Source organism: Alligator mississippiensis, chromosome 1 (genome assembly GCF_030867095.1).
Source record: "Alligator mississippiensis isolate rAllMis1 chromosome 1, rAllMis1, whole genome shotgun sequence".
In the NCBI taxonomy this organism is placed as follows: Eukaryota; Metazoa; Chordata; order Crocodylia; family Alligatoridae; genus Alligator; species Alligator mississippiensis.
The window spans coordinates 298,590,993-298,608,145 of record NC_081824.1 but is presented as its reverse complement, the minus strand read 5'-3'; the positions used below and the strand labels follow the sequence as shown (position 1 = coordinate 298,608,145).

General features: G+C 40.9%; 1 protein-coding gene across 1 annotated transcript in view; it reads left to right on the top strand.

Moving 5' to 3' along the window:
- RIPK4 (receptor interacting serine/threonine kinase 4) overlaps positions 1-14,451 on the top strand; it is a 30,756-nt gene extending 16,305 nt beyond the window's left edge. Inside the window, exons 3-8 of the mRNA XM_019476422.2 lie at positions 4,974-5,122; positions 6,054-6,103; positions 7,583-7,741; positions 8,741-8,847; positions 9,608-9,866; positions 12,067-14,451. Coding sequence (XP_019331967.1) covers positions 4,974-5,122; positions 6,054-6,103; positions 7,583-7,741; positions 8,741-8,847; positions 9,608-9,866; positions 12,067-13,244 — 1,902 coding nt within the window. The 3' untranslated portion in view covers positions 13,245-14,451. The remainder of the gene's footprint in view (positions 1-4,973; positions 5,123-6,053; positions 6,104-7,582; positions 7,742-8,740; positions 8,848-9,607; positions 9,867-12,066) is intronic.
- Positions 14,452-17,153: the final 2,702 nt, after the last annotated feature.

Below are 17,153 nucleotides of genomic sequence, written 5' to 3'. Positions count from 1 at the left end.
TTAGTTTGTATTTTTCCAGGCTAATTTCATTTTGTTACATTCTGCTTCTGTTTCCAATCTGTTTCTGGATTCTCCTTCCTATCCTAATTGGTAGTTGTGATTCAGCCATTATAACCTGCCGATTTTGTAAAAAAACAAAACTCTCCCAGAACCCTTTACAAAGGGTTTCAAATAAGACTAACAGCAGTACATTCATTGCCCTAAGCTCCCCCTTCAACTCAGTTTTGCTTTTTATCACTGACAAATGCAGGTTAGAACTTTAGAAGAACACAGTTGGTTTGAAAGCAATTTTTGTCTTAAAATTACTACTATGAGTATTTCATTAGGACTGAAAGAAGTTAGACCCATTTTCTCTTTGTTTACTTTGGGCATGGTCACTCTTTCTAGGGTCTATTAAACGTGAACATTTTTCTGTTCCATTGTTAATATTTAATATTTCAAGGTATGTTACTTAAAAATCACCTTTTTAGAAAGGGGAATTGTAAATATGAGTCCCTTCTATAAAATCTGTGTTTCTAACATCTTGGTGCAGTAGTGCATCTTGGGAGGAGCTAGTGTCATTCACTGTTTGAGCTGTAACTGACCAGTTTTATCCAATCTGTGCTTCTCTGTAACATTACAGACAATTGCAACTGACTCTTGAAAAAACAGAGGCCCTTACATTATTATATTGCCTAACTTGCTCCTAATCGTGTTTGTTTAAAATGATGGTGCTACTAGTCTTTAGAAGGAATATGAAGGAAAAACGTAAAAGGGAGTTCTAACACCATCTTTGAATAAACGTTTTGTTTAATTTCCCCCAGAAATTTTCCATCTTGTGTCCTCAAAGGCTAAGCCAGCAATTTTTAACACTTTCAGACTATGCTAGTTGATGTAGCAGTTTGCTTCAACTCTGTCAAGTATGACACTACCAAGAAATTCAAAAGGATGAACTTTGGAGTTTTCTTACTTCCAAACTGCAGCTCACCACACCCTTACAATACAGTACAGGATTTTAAAAATACCTTTTCATTTCCAAAGAGTCAACAAAGAACAACATGGCAGTGTTCCACCTGCCCAGGTATGTGACAACATCTGCCAGTGACAGAAACACCAAACATGCCAGCACAAATTAATAATTAATCTTGTCTGCTTGTATTATGTAACTGAAAAAAACAAACTTCTTATGCACCCTGTGCCTGACTGATGCAGTGAACCTAACTGGTGCCTAGATGCCCTTCAGTATTGTTCACAGAAAAGTAATGCACAAGTTCAGTTGGAGAGCATTTTGTGCTCTCAATCCCCAGTGTGCTTTGTGTAGCATATGACTGCAGAGAAACACAGTTAAAGCTGGTTGTTACTTTGCAGACTTAGTGCTGGGGTCTGAAGTAGCTGGGAGCAAAAAGAGCTTTATGGGCAAATGCAATGAGTAGACGAAAATGAATATGCCACACATCTTACTTTTCTTGGGGACTGCTGTCTTCGACACGTCCTTGTGACAGTAGATTTTGAAGTTGTGCGTGACCGAGCTGAGATGCTGAACCCTACAAATGAGCTCACTACGTACTGGTCATTGGCATGGAAGTATCTGCAAGATGAAGCAGCAAAGAAATTCTGTCTAAGGTCTGTGAAGAAATCGAATCCTGGGTGGAAAGAAATAATGTGATGCTCTCAACTTCAGGAGTAAATGCTGTTGTTCTATTGGTGCAAAACAGCATTTATAAATACTGTATGCATAATGGTTCATATAGCTCTTCCGACATGAAACTTAAAAGCCAAGATCTTATTAGCCATCTAAATAAAAAGAATCCTGGGCCTCCATACAGGAACTGGGCCATGGTTTTTTGTTTGTTTGTTTGTTTGTTTGTTTTTCTCACATCATCACCTCTCACTATGCAGGAAGCTATCCTCTCTGCTTCAGTTGTAGCTACATTTTACCTGTGCTTATGTTATGGACTTCTTATGAATCACTTGGGGATGAAAGCCTGGTGAAATAACTTAGGAGGAATAAGAATTCCTCTAACAATGACACAATCTGCAAATACTTTTGAGAGTCTTCAAATGTCTCTGTGCATTTGTTATTTAGAAGAGATCCTTTCTAAGAACACACGCAAACTTGCCTCAATGTGTACAAAACAAATGCTAGATTACAAAATGTGTGTGGAAACAGTTAATAAAAGTCAAAAAGCTTTAAAGGGCTACATTTTCCCACTTGTATGACTCCTATTATTAAACAAAATAGTCTGATTTACTTTGAAGGTTTGATTTGAACCTGAAAAAAGCTCACTCCAGAATATACTGCTTAAGTACAGTACCTTAATTTTCAGTGCCATATGTGATATGTTGGCACACACCAGGCAACTTTGCAGTTAAATTCCCTTCTTAGTCCACACACATCTGATCTTCTGTATTGTCTCTGTAAGGTATGCCAGTGTGTTTACAACACATGCACCAGAGTACACTGTCCTGTTCCAGTGTTGGCTGTTTCTTTGCTTTTGTAAGTTCAAAGAATAATCTTGCTTGTAGATTTTTGAGTCACTCCCTCTGCCTTAGCTGTCCTAAGGATCTGTACAGAAAGGGTGAAGCATCGCCTTTTTTAGCAAGCTCCTCTTCTGAGCACTGAAGTTCATGCATGAGTGCTGTTTTGTATTTTCCCCTTTAACTGAACTAAAACTAAATGATACAAAGTCTTTCACTTGTTTAGCCAGTTCATTACTTTACAGCAGGGTGTCAAAGATATGCCTATGGGCCAGATCTGGTCTGTGGAGCTTTACAATCTGGCTTGCCAGTCTTGGACCACCCCTAAACGCTGCATGGGGCATGCACTGGCTCTGGTCCCCTGCACTGCATACTATTCATGGAGCCAGTCTGGGGCACACTACATGCAGTGTGCCGAACTAGACCCGGCACTGTGGGTGATGTACTCAGCACAGGGGGCTGGTCCGGGGAGCACACTGCTGGCCTCGGGGCTGGTCCAGATTGGGCTCACAGACCAGCCCTGCGTACTGGATCCAGTGCATAAGGCCAGTCCGGGATGGGTGTTGCATGTATCCCATGCCAGCTCCATGCTCCAGCGCTGGATGGGGGTTGGCGTGCACCATATATGACATGGGGCTTTTCTAGGGCATGCACTGCATGAAGTGCATGCACCAGCCCAGCCCTGTGTGCTGGCTCTGCTGCTTGGGGCTGGTCTGCAGGGCTTATCTAGTCCATGAGTCCGGATGAGTTTTACACCTCTGCTTTTACAGCATTTAAAATGCTTATCTGCCATATAGCTCACTTCAGACATGAACAGTTAACTACTTTTCAATATGTCACCCAATACCAGAGCTCTGCCAAGGGTGTTCTGTTCAGACTTGCGATAGCTGGATTGCTTTAAAGAAGAATTGAGGGTGTATTTATTTTGCTAGCATGCTCGGAAGCACTGAGCATCTCCGAATCCTGCGATTCTTCTTGCCTTCCTGGAACACTCCACTGCTGTGCTAGATCTTCTGGTGGATTATGATGGCAGTTGTTCACTCTAGCAACGATGCCTCCAGACAGTTTTGGAGTGAGAGTGTCTGTTTGATTCCTTGTGTCCAGAAGGAAATTTCTGTTTAAAGTCTAAAAGACTTTGTTAGACTTCTGAGACTTTTACTGGGGAGAAACCATAAAACCTGCTGTAAAGTCAGAATCACAAAGAATTTTTATAAATATAATATGACCTATTGATTTGACGTACACCTGAAACTTTTTCCAGGGGAGATGCTACAAAGAACAAAAGGTGCTAGATGAAAGAGTCACCAGAAGATGTGGTGCCTTTTGCATGAAGGGGGATATTGTGTAGGTGGACAAAATGTTTCCAAAGCACCAATGAAAATCACTTAGGGTCTCTTAAAATCTCCTCCTGTTCCCTGTCCTCCATATTTTAGAACAGGGGTGGTCAACTCATGGCACGTGTGCCATAAGTGGCACAGGCTCCATGTATGTGGCATGTGGCAGATCAGGGAGGGAACAGGGATCACAGCATTGGAGCAGGGATCAGAAAGCAGAGCCACAGATTTGGTCGAGGAAGGGGATCAGAATGATGCTTAGAGAAGATGTGGGGCTCACCTTGTAGTGTGTCTACCTAAAAACAGTGGGGACCTACATTTTTGAGCTTTCTAGAACAGCTGGGAAAATATTAAAGTACCACAAGAAACATGGTTTCTCTCTGTGTGTTTGCTTTCTGAATGTGCTGTGCCTTAGAGGGCAAATAAAAGCATATTTGTTTGACACTTCAGATTAAACTGGAGGCGTTTCCTTTTAAAAGAGAACTTGCCATCACTTGTTTTTGTTCCTTTCGGCTGGATTCACTGCATTGCTGCACCAACTTGCTGTATGCGTTGGTTGCCAAAAAGAGTTCCCTGCTATTTTTAATGTTTCTTGCCTGTCTCCAGATGCCATTAATGTTTGACCCATAGAGACGTGGTTACTGGAATTTGTACTATATGTGATAAGGCGTAGAGGGTTTTTGTGGGGGAGGGAGGGGTGTCTGCATTCTCCGCACAGCTTTTGTGACTTAGCTTGCTTGCTCCAAGCTGAGAAACAGGACTCTGAAGCATGCAGAACGCTTTCCAGTTGGTTACTACTTGAAGGGGAAAAGGGTGACCGTTGCATTAATATGCGGACTGCATTGTCCAAATGTGGCTAATCATGTAAAATTGTCCCAACATGTCATAAATACATGCTAATTGTGTCTCTTTTTTGAGTTAATAAGTTTCATTTCATCTTCATGAAGCAACTACTAGCTTTTTTAATAGCCTACCTAGAAAAGAAAAAATATAACTCTCCCGCATCATTGTTTTTAGAGGTTTTACTAGCAGAGTATTTCCAAATGGCAATTTGCTTTAATTTAAAGGCTGTGACAAGAAAACTCATACTGTAGTTGAAAGAGAGGGGAGGAGAGATTAGCTTTTTTAGGTAAAATAATCGGGAATCTCATTGTTGGGCATGTTTGTGTTCTACTCCTGCAGATTTCTGATTTTGGACTAGCAAAATGCAATGGCCTCTCACATTCCCATGATCTCAGCGTAGATGGTTTATGTGGCACTATAGCATATCTGCCTCCAGAGCGTATAAAGGAGAAGAACCGATGCTTTGACACCAAACACGATGTGTACAGGTCAGTCATCTGTGCATAGATCTGAAAGCTTATTTAAAGGATACAGAATGGTAGAGGTTAGCTCTTTGGTGTCTTGTTCAATTTCAAAGAGAATGGTGGGGAGAGTGGTCTAGGCCTTGATACAGACAGCCTTATGAATGTGCTCCAATTTAAATGAAGCCTGTGCAGAATTGAAGCTTTGGTACTTTACTTATTTTTAAGATTCTTTTCCTTTTGGGTAGTATTGTTAACAAATTGCACATTTTACATGAATGTGTATCATTATAAGTCAAGATTACTAAAAACACAGGATCTAACACCTTTATTATTTTAGGTTTTGTGGAAACCCCTTTAGAACCTGTGATTTAACAGGTTTCTTTAATTGCACTTATTTTTTTTTATTTTTTTTAAAGGAACAAGACTTGGAGTGCCTTTCTATATGCTTTTTAGACTTTCTGTCAAAGCCATATCTTGAGCTTATTACAAGTGAGTGAGCATTTTGCCACTGACTCCACTGGTGCCTGGATTTCATCTTTTATTACCAGCTTCTGTTTACTCTTATTAGGAAAATTATTAAGCTCTAAACAAATGAGACTAAACTGTGAGCTGACTTCTGTTTTGATTTTTGAATTTTACAAAATTTGTCCAATAATTCCATGCTGTACTCTGAGTTAGTGACTGAGTTTTCAATTAAAACAATTCTAACATTCTGTATGAACAGTTAAATACCTTCCTGTAAAACCTGTGTTCACATTAACTGCTATTAAAACGTGTATCCATAGGCTAGGCCCAAAACCATCTCATTATATATAGTTATTTGCCTATTACCTGTACTCTACTTCAATGATTTGCATCTTGGTTTATTTTCAATAGTTTTGATTGATATTTTTTGTGGGGGAGGTGTTTTCTTTTAAAATCTTTATTTAAAGATGCACATGTTGTTTTTTGACAGTTTTTCCATCGTGGTTTGGGGAGTCCTCACACAAAAGAAGCCTTTTGCAGGTAAGCCAATGTGGTTTTATTCAAAAGGTTCAGATTTTGGATGTGTGCAACAAAAACATAATTCTTAAACCCACTTCCAGGTGCATTACCCATACTCAAAAGTGATTGTCCCGGGAAACTTCTGCCTTCTCAGTTTCTAGAGTATGTGTGCTGGTGGGCCCTTTTATTATAGTTTGGACTTCATATATTTCAGGCATGCTTCGAAAGTAGTCCCATATCTTTGCATATTTTGGAAATGTAACCTATAAGACTGTTAACTATCCCCTATCTATGGAGGATTTGGCATTGATGCAAGTTTTCCATGCCTATCTAAAGTCATTGCATAGCTCAGTGAGAATTCAAAATGCATCCTCTGGTAGCCCCTAAAAAATGGCAAACTGCAGAGCCACCTGTCAAACTGTATCTGCAGAAACTGTATACTAAAAAGCCTCTCTGCAGTTGTAGACCTTGGATGTAGATCTGTTTTTAAGAAGTTGTCTGTCTAGCACATGATGAATGTACTACATTATAAATAAGATCAGCTTACTCATGGCTTTCCCCTCAAATGTCTAAAAAAAATCATCTTATGTAATTTACTCTCCACCAAGCATCTGTTTTTATGAAGTGCAAGATCCTGTCCCCCTTTGTTACCACGGCTCTCGAGTTTGTTGTTCTATGGCTATTCTCTAGCACTGCTTTTGCTTATATAAAAATTTTATGTAGACTGTGGGCATGTCTACATGAGATGCCTAATGCGCAGTAGACTAGTTCTATTGTGCATTAGCATGTTGGAGCAAAAGCCACACTAATATGCAGTAGAATTATTCTACTGTGCATTAATCTTCACAAAAAGACCATGCACCTTTGCTACTGAACAGTAGCGCTGGTTACTACTCATTTAGTTAGTACCTCATATTAGGGGTATTAAACTTAATGTGCTGTAGCAATGGTGCATTAATGCGTGTATAGATGGACCCAGTGTGAGGAACAGATAAGAGTCCCAGCAACAGTAACCCAGAGCTGTATTTCTCTCCAACTCAAGTTTTGTAAAGTGCCCTTATCCCCTGACATTTAACTGGTGTTATATAAAATACCCAGCGACGTTAGTTTTTTTTGCCATTCCTGAAGTTATAATATACGTTTTTCATACTGTGTTAGAAATATGTTCCAAACCTGGAGAATCATAGAAAACAGGGCTGCAAGGGATCTCAGGAGATCTAATCCATCCCTTGGCTGTAACACAAGATCAACTATACCTAAGCCATTCCTGGCAGATCTAGCTTGTTCTTAAAATCTTCTAATGATGGAAATTGTCCTGCTTCTGTAGGCAACCCACTCCACTGGTTCACTACCCCAAGGTCAAAAAATTTTGTTCTAGAACTTACAATGGCATGGAAGCCAAATTTCCAGTGAATAAATTAAACTTGTACTAAAGAAAAGAAAATTTTTAATTCTGTCATTTTATTAAGATGTGTCCATTTATATCCTTTTAATCTGCAGAAGAAAATAACATCTTGCATATTATGGTCAAAGTAGTTCAAGGCCACCGCCCAGAACTACCTTCCATTTCCAAATCCAGACCTCGCTCATGTAATAACTTGATTAGACTGATGCAAAAGTGTTGGCAAGATGATCCTAGTAAGCGGCCAACATTTCAAGGTAAGATTTTCTGGTAATCCAACTGCCCATTTCTCTTGTGAGTCACTTCATTGCTCAGGACTATATTAATACCTGGGTTAAATCTCACAGGCAATAGTGAGAAAATAGTATGTTGTGTAGTAAAGAAGCTATAAAGCAATATTCACATGTGGAGGAAGGGATTATATGGAGGCAAGTCTGACCACGATAAAATGTCATGTAAACATTTTAGAAGTCAGAGCTGTACTGAACTGGCTAATCCCCAGATGTGTTGTCTAGGAAGAGTGCGAGTAGGTTCACTTCCGAAAAAACATCCTGGCCAAGGCGGGATTTGGCATGGTGAAGGGGAGTGTTGGACACCCTGCTTTCCTGTTGCATGCTGCTGTTCAACAAAGAGATTGTTTTGTGTTTGGTTTTTTTTAATACAACTGATTCATCTTTCTGGCAGTAATGACACAACCCTGATCTTAGTCTTCAGCTTATCCAAAACAAAATATGAAAGTGCTCCAAATAGTAGATGCACAAAAAAATATCATAACTGTCCTCAGATTGTTTAATGCTAATTGTTTGAATGAGTGAATTAATTTTCCTCCTTTCCCCACCCTTCCACACACATGCACCTACCTGTGCTATAGGGGACTGGATAACTGAAGCCAAGGAGTATTCCATCTCTTAGTCATACTTAAATCTGATCAAGCAGTAGTGACAAACTTGTTACCATCATCCATCTTGTTGGCTTGGGGTCCAGCATCTTGTTTGACCTATTTCACTTTCTTGCAAAAGGGTGTCCATAGTTGGTCATTGGCATTCAGACAAATACATGATTTTGTGTCTATGAAGGCTTAGTTATGCTCTCACATCTACACAGGAGGGGACAGAATATCTGATGGTGGACAACATGGAAAAGATCTCAGGATGTGTGTGTTCTTTGGGTAGAATAAAACCTCATCTCTGCTCCTGCTGTTATGATGCTATGTTAATTTCAAACTGCTATTAAAAGGCTTTTTTGCATCTTTAAAGAAATCACTTCAGAAACAGAGGACTTGTATGAAAAACCAGAAGATGAAACAAAGGAAACTGTAACCCAGGACCTGGACACCAAACGTTCCCGAGAACTACGTTCAGAGGTAATTTACTTTTCCCTTGCATGCACAAGGGAAATTCTTTATGCATAAATCCTTTATGTACAAGGATCTCTTGATTTACATACCCTATTGTAATTACTAATCACTCTTCCAAGCTGTTGTCTCAGCACTCTTTCAGGCAAAAGTGTTTTTCAATGAGTGTATTTCAAATTTTATTTTCAAACAATTGCTATGGGGAGAGAACAGCCACGGGGGTTTGGAGTTAGGTGTTTCTATGATTAGAAGTAAGGAAGGGTGGGTTGGTTTGGAAAGGGCAAAATTATGCACTGCAGTGAAGGCTAAAAACTCTGAATGTGATGGAGTTGGAATAGGGGAGAAGCAAATACTAGAATTGCTTCAGAAAGATGTTAGAAGGCCATAGGAAAGAAAAACTCTCAGTGGGTATCTTCTCTGTGTTGGCCTTTCCTGCAGTCTGTGTCATGCAGGACAGAGAACAGGTGGTTACAGCAACCAAAACACAGTAGGTGCTGAGGAGGTCCAGGTTGTGAGAGTGAACTCCCTGAAGTGGGAAAGGTCTGATATTAAAAGTGACAGGAAGGGAGGAAGCAACTGAATTGAGAGCTTCCTACACATACTGCATTCCTGTATCTGTCCTCTTCCGGGTACAATCTTTTTTTAAATTATTATTATTATTTAAGCATAGAGCTTAAATCTGGATTTCATTCTGCTAGTCCTCCCCCTTCTCCCACCCCCAAATGGGGAGCCAAACGTTTCAAAAGTCAGTGTGTGGTTGTTTTTTAAGGGAAGGCATGCGGTATCCCAGGCGAAACGAGCATCCGCTCCAGTGTCAGCTAAGGATTACAGCCTCTCGGAATTGTTGTCCCAGCTGGATTCGGGGATTTCACAGACAGTTGAAGGCCCTGAGGAGCTGAGCCGTAGCTCTTCTGAGTCCAAACTTGCTTCCAGTGACAAGAGACTTTCAGGAGTTTCTTCTGTGGATTCGGCCTTTTCATCTCGAGGTTCCCTGTCTTTGTCCTTCGAGAGAGAGAACTCTGGAAATGGTGAGCCTTGGCAACTGTATTCATGGAGAAAGGTTGGGGAATACTGTTTTACAAATCAGTCCCCAAGTCCTTGCACCAGCTCTGTCATAGTCTTAGCACTGTTATTTTATTCACCTAAATGCTTGGGAAATCCTAAATCTGAAATTGGAAAGCAGCATGGAACTTTGAAACAAAGGTGACCATTTTCTAAAATAGATGCCTACATTTGGGTACTTAAATAGAATTTAATAGATTTGGGGTTATTACTTATCATTGGAAAATAAAATCAAGTGACACCAGGAAAGGCCTCCCAGACCCTAAAGTCCACTCCCTGTATTCAGAAGGAACTTTGATGGAGAGATTCCACAAGAACATCTACATCCCTTCCAGTTCCTATTGCACCCTTTTTCAGAAACCTAAAAGCTGCAGGTAAAGAGCAAGGGTACCACCAACTCTTTTACTACTACAGTGACAGGAAACAGACCATGGCTGCCTCCTACAAAAGGCAATAAAAAAGTCTCCCAAATCAGATTTGGCAAAGGAAAAATTTCTTGGTGACCCCACACCTGGCAGTTGGTTTGATCCTAATTGCATGAGGAGATGCACTCCCGTACCCTGGCTGTGGTCAATGTCCAGTGCTTCAAAGGAAGGCGGTGGTCCTAATGTGAATGCTGGTGTTTAGCTTCTGTTTTCAATAATGCATTCTTAGTGGGGAAAGAGGAAAATTCTTCCTGGCCACTACAGATGACCAGCAGAAGCCCGTCTTCATGGAGATGGAGATTTCAACCCTTCCTCATGATATTAAATTCAGTTCTACATACCACTCTTGATTTATTTTGGCAGCAGTGCCTCTATCCTGTCATACTGTCCCTTCTGTCTTGTCAAGGAACTTTAATTGCTTTCAACTGTTTCATTTAGAAGACCAAAACTTTACTCTTCCAGTCTGAGTTTTTGTGACCAGTTTGTAGCCTGCATTGTTTGTATCTAGATCTTGTGCCAGCATTGTTCTTTTATTTAAGTTAAAGAACAATATTTCTGACATTGACCTCACAAATTTGTAACTGTATCCCGTGCCAGCCTTTGTTTTGCAAAATAAGCAAGTCAGTCTCCAGCCATTAAGTAAGTTTTCCACTCTCCTAAACATTAGGGGTGTGCAAAACGGGCCGTATTCAGTTTGGATTCAGATTTGGCCTGAATTGAGGGACAGCGATTCGATTCGTTGATTCGGATCACTGTCTCAATTCAGTTCAGCCAAATCCAAATATTCAATGCTGATTCCAAGAATCAGCAATTTGGCCGTAGACACAGCTTTAAACGTTTTTTCTGCATATCTTGAGGTACCAAGCGTGGCTTGTGAATGCTGTGATGCTGGGACAGATGGAGTGTCCCACAGGAGCACGGCGGCCCCCCCACATGCTTGGTGGCAGACCTGGAAGTATACTGGAAGTGCTTCTGGTCTAGTTCCGGGTCTGCCGCCAAGCGCACTGAAGGCCCCCCACGCTTCCTTGTGACACTCAATCCGCCTCAGCATTCACAAGCCACCTGGTACCTTGAGGTACGTAGAAAAAACATTTAAAGCTGTATCTATGTCTGAAACTCTGAATTTTTCTGAATCTCTCTGAATCAATTCAGAGGGTTCTGATTCTATTCGGAGAGATTAAAGGGTCTCCTGATTCTATTCGGATTTGGAGATTCGGCCTCCAAATTGGGCTGAATCTCTGCCCAATTGAATCAGCAACTGAAGCTTCACACAGCCCTACTAAACATCCTTGTAGCCCCTTACTGTACCTGTTCCAGCTTAAATTAATCTTTTTGGGGTGTTTAAGAACCCAACTGTAAGCACTGTTTCTGAAAATCTGAGTTTTATTTTTGTGGTTAATGGTTAGTAGCCTCCCACTTCTACTTGGTGCTACCAAGATTGGTATTTCAGTATTGGATTAAATGAAGTGATGTTCATTGCAGCATCAGGGGAAGATCAGAGGCTGCATTTTATTATCCCACCATGCTTCCATTCCTGTTTTCACGAGGGAGAAGCTAGGAACAACATTTTTCAAGTCTGATTTTTAAACTGTCAGCCACATACTATAGGGAAGTGAGGTTTAAAGCATAAGTGTTAATTGAAGGGAAAATTGCACCTCTGTATTAATAACTGAAACACCTAAGTATAGTAAATATAGTTCTTGGCTCTAACAGGATTTTTATACTGTCTTTCTCCATCCAGATATTGACACGACAGATATTCAAAAGAGAAAATTGGCTGAGGCAATTCTAGCTGGAGACACAGGCAAGCTAATGAAGATTCTCCAGCCTCAAGATGTTGATCTTGTTTTAGATGGAAACTCCAGCCTCTTGCACTTGGCTGTTGAGGCAGGTCAAGAAGAGTGTGTCAAGTGGCTGCTCCTTTATAATGCTAACCCTAATCTCACCAATAAGAAAGGGTCTACCCCCCTGCACGTGGCTATAGAGAAGAAGGTTCGAAGCATCGTGGAGCTTATTCTGGCAAGGAAAATCAATGTGAATGCCAAAGATGAGGATCAGTGGACAGCTCTTCACTTTGCAGCACAGAACGGGGATGACTTCAGCACCAGAATGCTGCTTGATAAGAATGCCCTGCCGAATGAAGTAGATTTTGAAGGCAGAGCCCCCATTCACATAGCCTGCCAGCATGGCCAAGAAAACATAGTGCGTATCCTCTTGAGAAGAGGTGTGAATGTAGATATCAAGGGAAAGGATGGCTGGTTGCCATTGCACTATGCTGCTTGGCAAGGTCATCTCTCCATTGTCAAGCTTTTGGCAAAACATTCAGATGCAGATGTGAATGCACAGACAGTGGACGGAAGGACTCCCCTGCACCTGGCAGCTCAAAGAGGGCACTACAGAGTGGCCCGCATTCTTATCGAACTGCAGTCAGATGTTAACATCCAGAACACGCTTCTGCAAACTGCTCTCCATGTAGCTGCTGAAACGGGCCATACCAGCACTTCCAGGCTGCTTCTCAATCGTGGTGCAGAAATTGAGGCTGTTACAGCAGAAGGATATACTGCATTTCATTTAGCAGCCCGCAGTGGACATCTAGCCACAACTAGACTGCTGATAGATGAAAAGGCTAATGTTCTGGCCAAAGGCCCTGCAAACAGAGCAGCACTACACCTTGCTGCTGAAAATGGACACTCTGAAGTAGTAGAGGAGCTTGTCAGCTTAGGAAACATAAATGATTCTGATGAAGAAGGGTTGACAGCTCTTCACCTGGCAGCAAGAGGTGGGCATGCGAAAACAGTTGAGATCCTACTAAAACATGGGGCCCTTGTTGATGTGCAGTGCCTCCAGTTTCAGACTGTACTGCAGCTGGCTAAGCAAAGTGGGAATAGCTCAACTGTCATGTTGCTAAGTGAGACTTAAAATAGCAAATTCTGTATCTTTACCTTTCTACTAAGTGTTGGGAGGCTGCTGAACTTTGGAGATTGTCCTGGAATTTGTACAGTAAGCTGCTTGCCTGCAAAATCTGCAGATAAACTTTAATTCCAGCAATTTAAAAGTTACCTTTTACAAAAGGTACCATGCCTAATCTCAGACTGGGTGCAGGAGCAAGTGCCAGGGACTCCTGAATAGCAGTATCAAGTCTACCACTCTGGTTTTCGGCAGTCTTTTTGTGTGTCTTTCCACCTTGATAATGGATATAAATACATTTAACCTGCCTCCCAGGCATGTTGTAAAATTCGACAGCAGTTAAGTGGTACCTGAATCTTTCAGTATGCTATATCAAGTTTTTAAGTGTTGTTCTGCCTTCTGATCTCTTCAGATGCAGTGGGACAAACATCTTGTTTCAGACTACCGGGATTACACCCTTTTTAAAGCCTCTGTGGTAAGAAGTTGTCTAAAAACCTCTAATGTTCAACTTAAAACGAGCACTGTTGAAGAAGGCGGCTTATTAAGAAGTTGGTTTTTTTTTAGGAAAATGCGTTCAATCCTGGAACAGATGCATTTGATCCTGGACTCTATGCTTAAGTGTCATTTCACTTTCAGAATGTGCAAGATGGACTATATGGAAATACTGTACTGTTCATTCTTCTATACAGAAATATTGATTACAAGACCACACATTTCCATGTACTGAACAGTACCAAGAAACTATTCTCAGCTAGGTCATAGGCTGTAAGAACTGAAACAAATCCTAATTTTGTCTCTAAGTGAAGCATGTGAAAATACAAATTTATATGCCATACCAACGTGTATAATGCAAGATCAGCCATATGACTTGGTACCTGTAAATGGTTTTAATGTGAAAATGGCATAAGTTTGAATAGTTCATTATGAATTTTTCTTTGCAATAATCAAATGTTATATTCTGATAACATTATGGAACATTTTCAAAGCAGTTTGTTTAGATGGCGTGTGTTTTATAGAACCACATGTACAGTGCCACAGTACATATCCTAAATGAATGAACTGTGTGATTGATATAATATACTGTGTATATAGTTTTTTCTATCTGTTGCTCACATTTTTCTACTAAAGAAAATAGACTTTAGAGCTGGGTATGTTTTAATATTCACTCTTTTCTCAAAGTTCATATGTGATCTGTTATCAATAAAATAATTGTTGTATATACCTGCTGTAAGTATGGTTGTATGCACAGGATATTTTTTTCACTACAGCATACGCAGAAAAAGGTACTCTGTGCAGTAAAGGCAAGTCATTGTAGGGCTAGCTGCAAAAGAGTTGTGTTTGTAACATTTAAATGTGCTGCCTGCATAGCGGAATCTACAACCTGGGTTAAGTGGCTTGACTTGCCTGTACAACACATGAACAGTTAGATGGCTTTGAAAGGGATTAGCAGAAGGCAGCATGCTGATTGGAAAACTGCTTAAACTAGCCTGTAGGCAAGACTGATGCTCAAATCTTGTTCATCAGAGGGTCCTGATCATTATGGGTGCTGACAAAAGTGATGTTTTGTCTTGTGATTGTCCCCCTGAAAGCACTCTATAGCCATGCCCTGACAGAAGTGCACAGATGTAGTAGAGTGCTTTAAAAATGCCCTATTGCATGACGAACAAACCCTCATTACCCAAGGGTTCAAATGAAGGCGCTTCAAAAATGGAGCACCTTCGTTTAACTTCTGTTAGTTTGTGCCAGGAGCATCAGCCCAGCCCCTGGTGCTGTCTTCAGAATATGAGGGAAGGGAAGGGAGGGAGCTTGGTCCAGGGTTTGCCCAGCCCATGCTGGAGGTGGGGGCAGGTAGACTGGGGATCCCACACAGCTGTGAGGTGGCTGAGCTCCAGTGCAGGCTGAGTTGGGGCAGTGGGGATCTGTTGGGTCGGGGGGAGGGGGGGGTTGCTGTAACTCATGGTGCTTCCTTTGAAGCACCATGCATTACAATGGCAGCTGCACATCTGTCAGTGCCCTTCGCCTCTTGGCTGTGGTGACAATGTGCATTGTTACACGTAAAACTTAAGCATGTTTTGTCAATTGTACTTTGCAATTTTTATAATGTTCCCTCCTTCTAGTTTCAAATGAAATGGGAGGAGGGTTTTATTTCAAAAAGAAAAGTTGAAATACTTATTTAGCAACAGAGGGCCCAGGAGATGCACATCACCTTTTCCTAACACGAGGGCAATGTGTGAATAATTAAGGTTGTCATCACGTAGGGAAATGCCTGGCTTTTAAATCCTGCTGTGTTTAGGCATAAGCTAACTAGAGCAGAATAGCAACATCAGCAAAAGCTTTACCAGCTCATCTAACTCCATTTTACTCCAATTCTCAATACTGATGCACCCACTGATATGTTGTTCTGTATCTTCCCAATATGGTCCCATAATTATATGTAGTTTCTTCATGAAAACTCAGCTTGACCCTAAACCATGACCGGTACACTGTCCAAGTACTACACCTTTTGAAATTATATTATGTTTTGTTCAAGCTCACCTTTTCCCTAAAGTCTGAATTTTGAATTTGAATTCAAGCTAAAAGCATTGAAAGGTTAAATACTGACCTACTCTGTAATCTAGGACCTACCAGTAACATAACTGTATATTGCAGTTGGCAAAGAGCTTTCCTTTGGAAATAGTCTTATTTTAATGCCTTCTGCAATCTGCTCCTGACCTATGTTCCCCTCCTACCCCCACTTTTCACTGAAAAGGAAAAGAATGGTCTGTAAGCCTTCTCCGTTTGAGCTATATAGCACAAAAAGCTTGGAAGACTCCACCTGAGGCTGGTAAATGCCAGATGTACTGTGCTGGAGAGAAAAGTACACTGATTAAAATCGAGCACCACCTTGTCAGTACATTCCTTCAGACCAAATTAATGCAAATGTATCGGCTTCTCATTTAACATAAAGCTACATACTCATAAATTTGTTTTCTGTGCAGTCTTTCATAATAAGGTGCATCAGCTAAATGGAGACGGAGATAAGTCAGGCATTGTGAAGTCATGATAAGTTTAGGCGGGATTACTGTAGACACTATGTCATCCAGTAGGAGACTGTACTCTGTGACCCAGGAGATCCCTTCTAGTTTTATATGGTAGCAGGGGCTTAATCATGAAAAATTTAATTTTCCAGACTATGTATAAAGGTCACTGTTTTTGCTTGGATCAGTTGCTCCTTTCCTTGTGCCCTGACGTACCAGATCAGTTCTGTGGAAGGTATTCTCTGACCTAGCTGTAAGAGCTTGATTTACATGTCTAATAAGCTTCTGTGTATACTTATGCCATGGAAGCCAAGACTATGATGACTAGTGATTTGCAGTGTTGCTAATGACATAACAGAGACACTATTATTTGTGAAACTGCAGCACTTACATTCTGAAAACAGATTGGATCCCTTATGGAGTGTCAAGTTAAGCATATACAATCATTAGTCCCTCTTTAAAATCTTGGGCCCAAAATTTTAAAACTTCTAAAAAGAAAGGGGAAAAAGAAGAAGAAAAAAAAAGAGAGAAAATAAAAAAAGTTAATCCAAGTTATCCCAGTATCACTACTAGGTCTCTTCAAAAAGAGAAAAAATGTACTGATTTGATATAAACCACTTTGTAAACCAGTGCTAAAAGCTACTGGGCATTTGTTTGGCATTTTAAGATGGACCCTTTTTTGTTTAGCCTAAAATTAAAATAGATTAAATTTAGGCTTGTACCCTTGTGCCTCAGCCAGCCCCTCCGCAGCACTTTGAGCCAGGTTGGAGCACCCCAGGCTGGCAAGCTGGACCCCCAGGTGCCCTGTTAGTTGGGACTAATCCAACCTGGCCCAGCATGCTGTGGTCCCAGGTGCATGTGTAAGTATGGGACCAGGGAGCAATAAACTCTGGTGTGATATGTG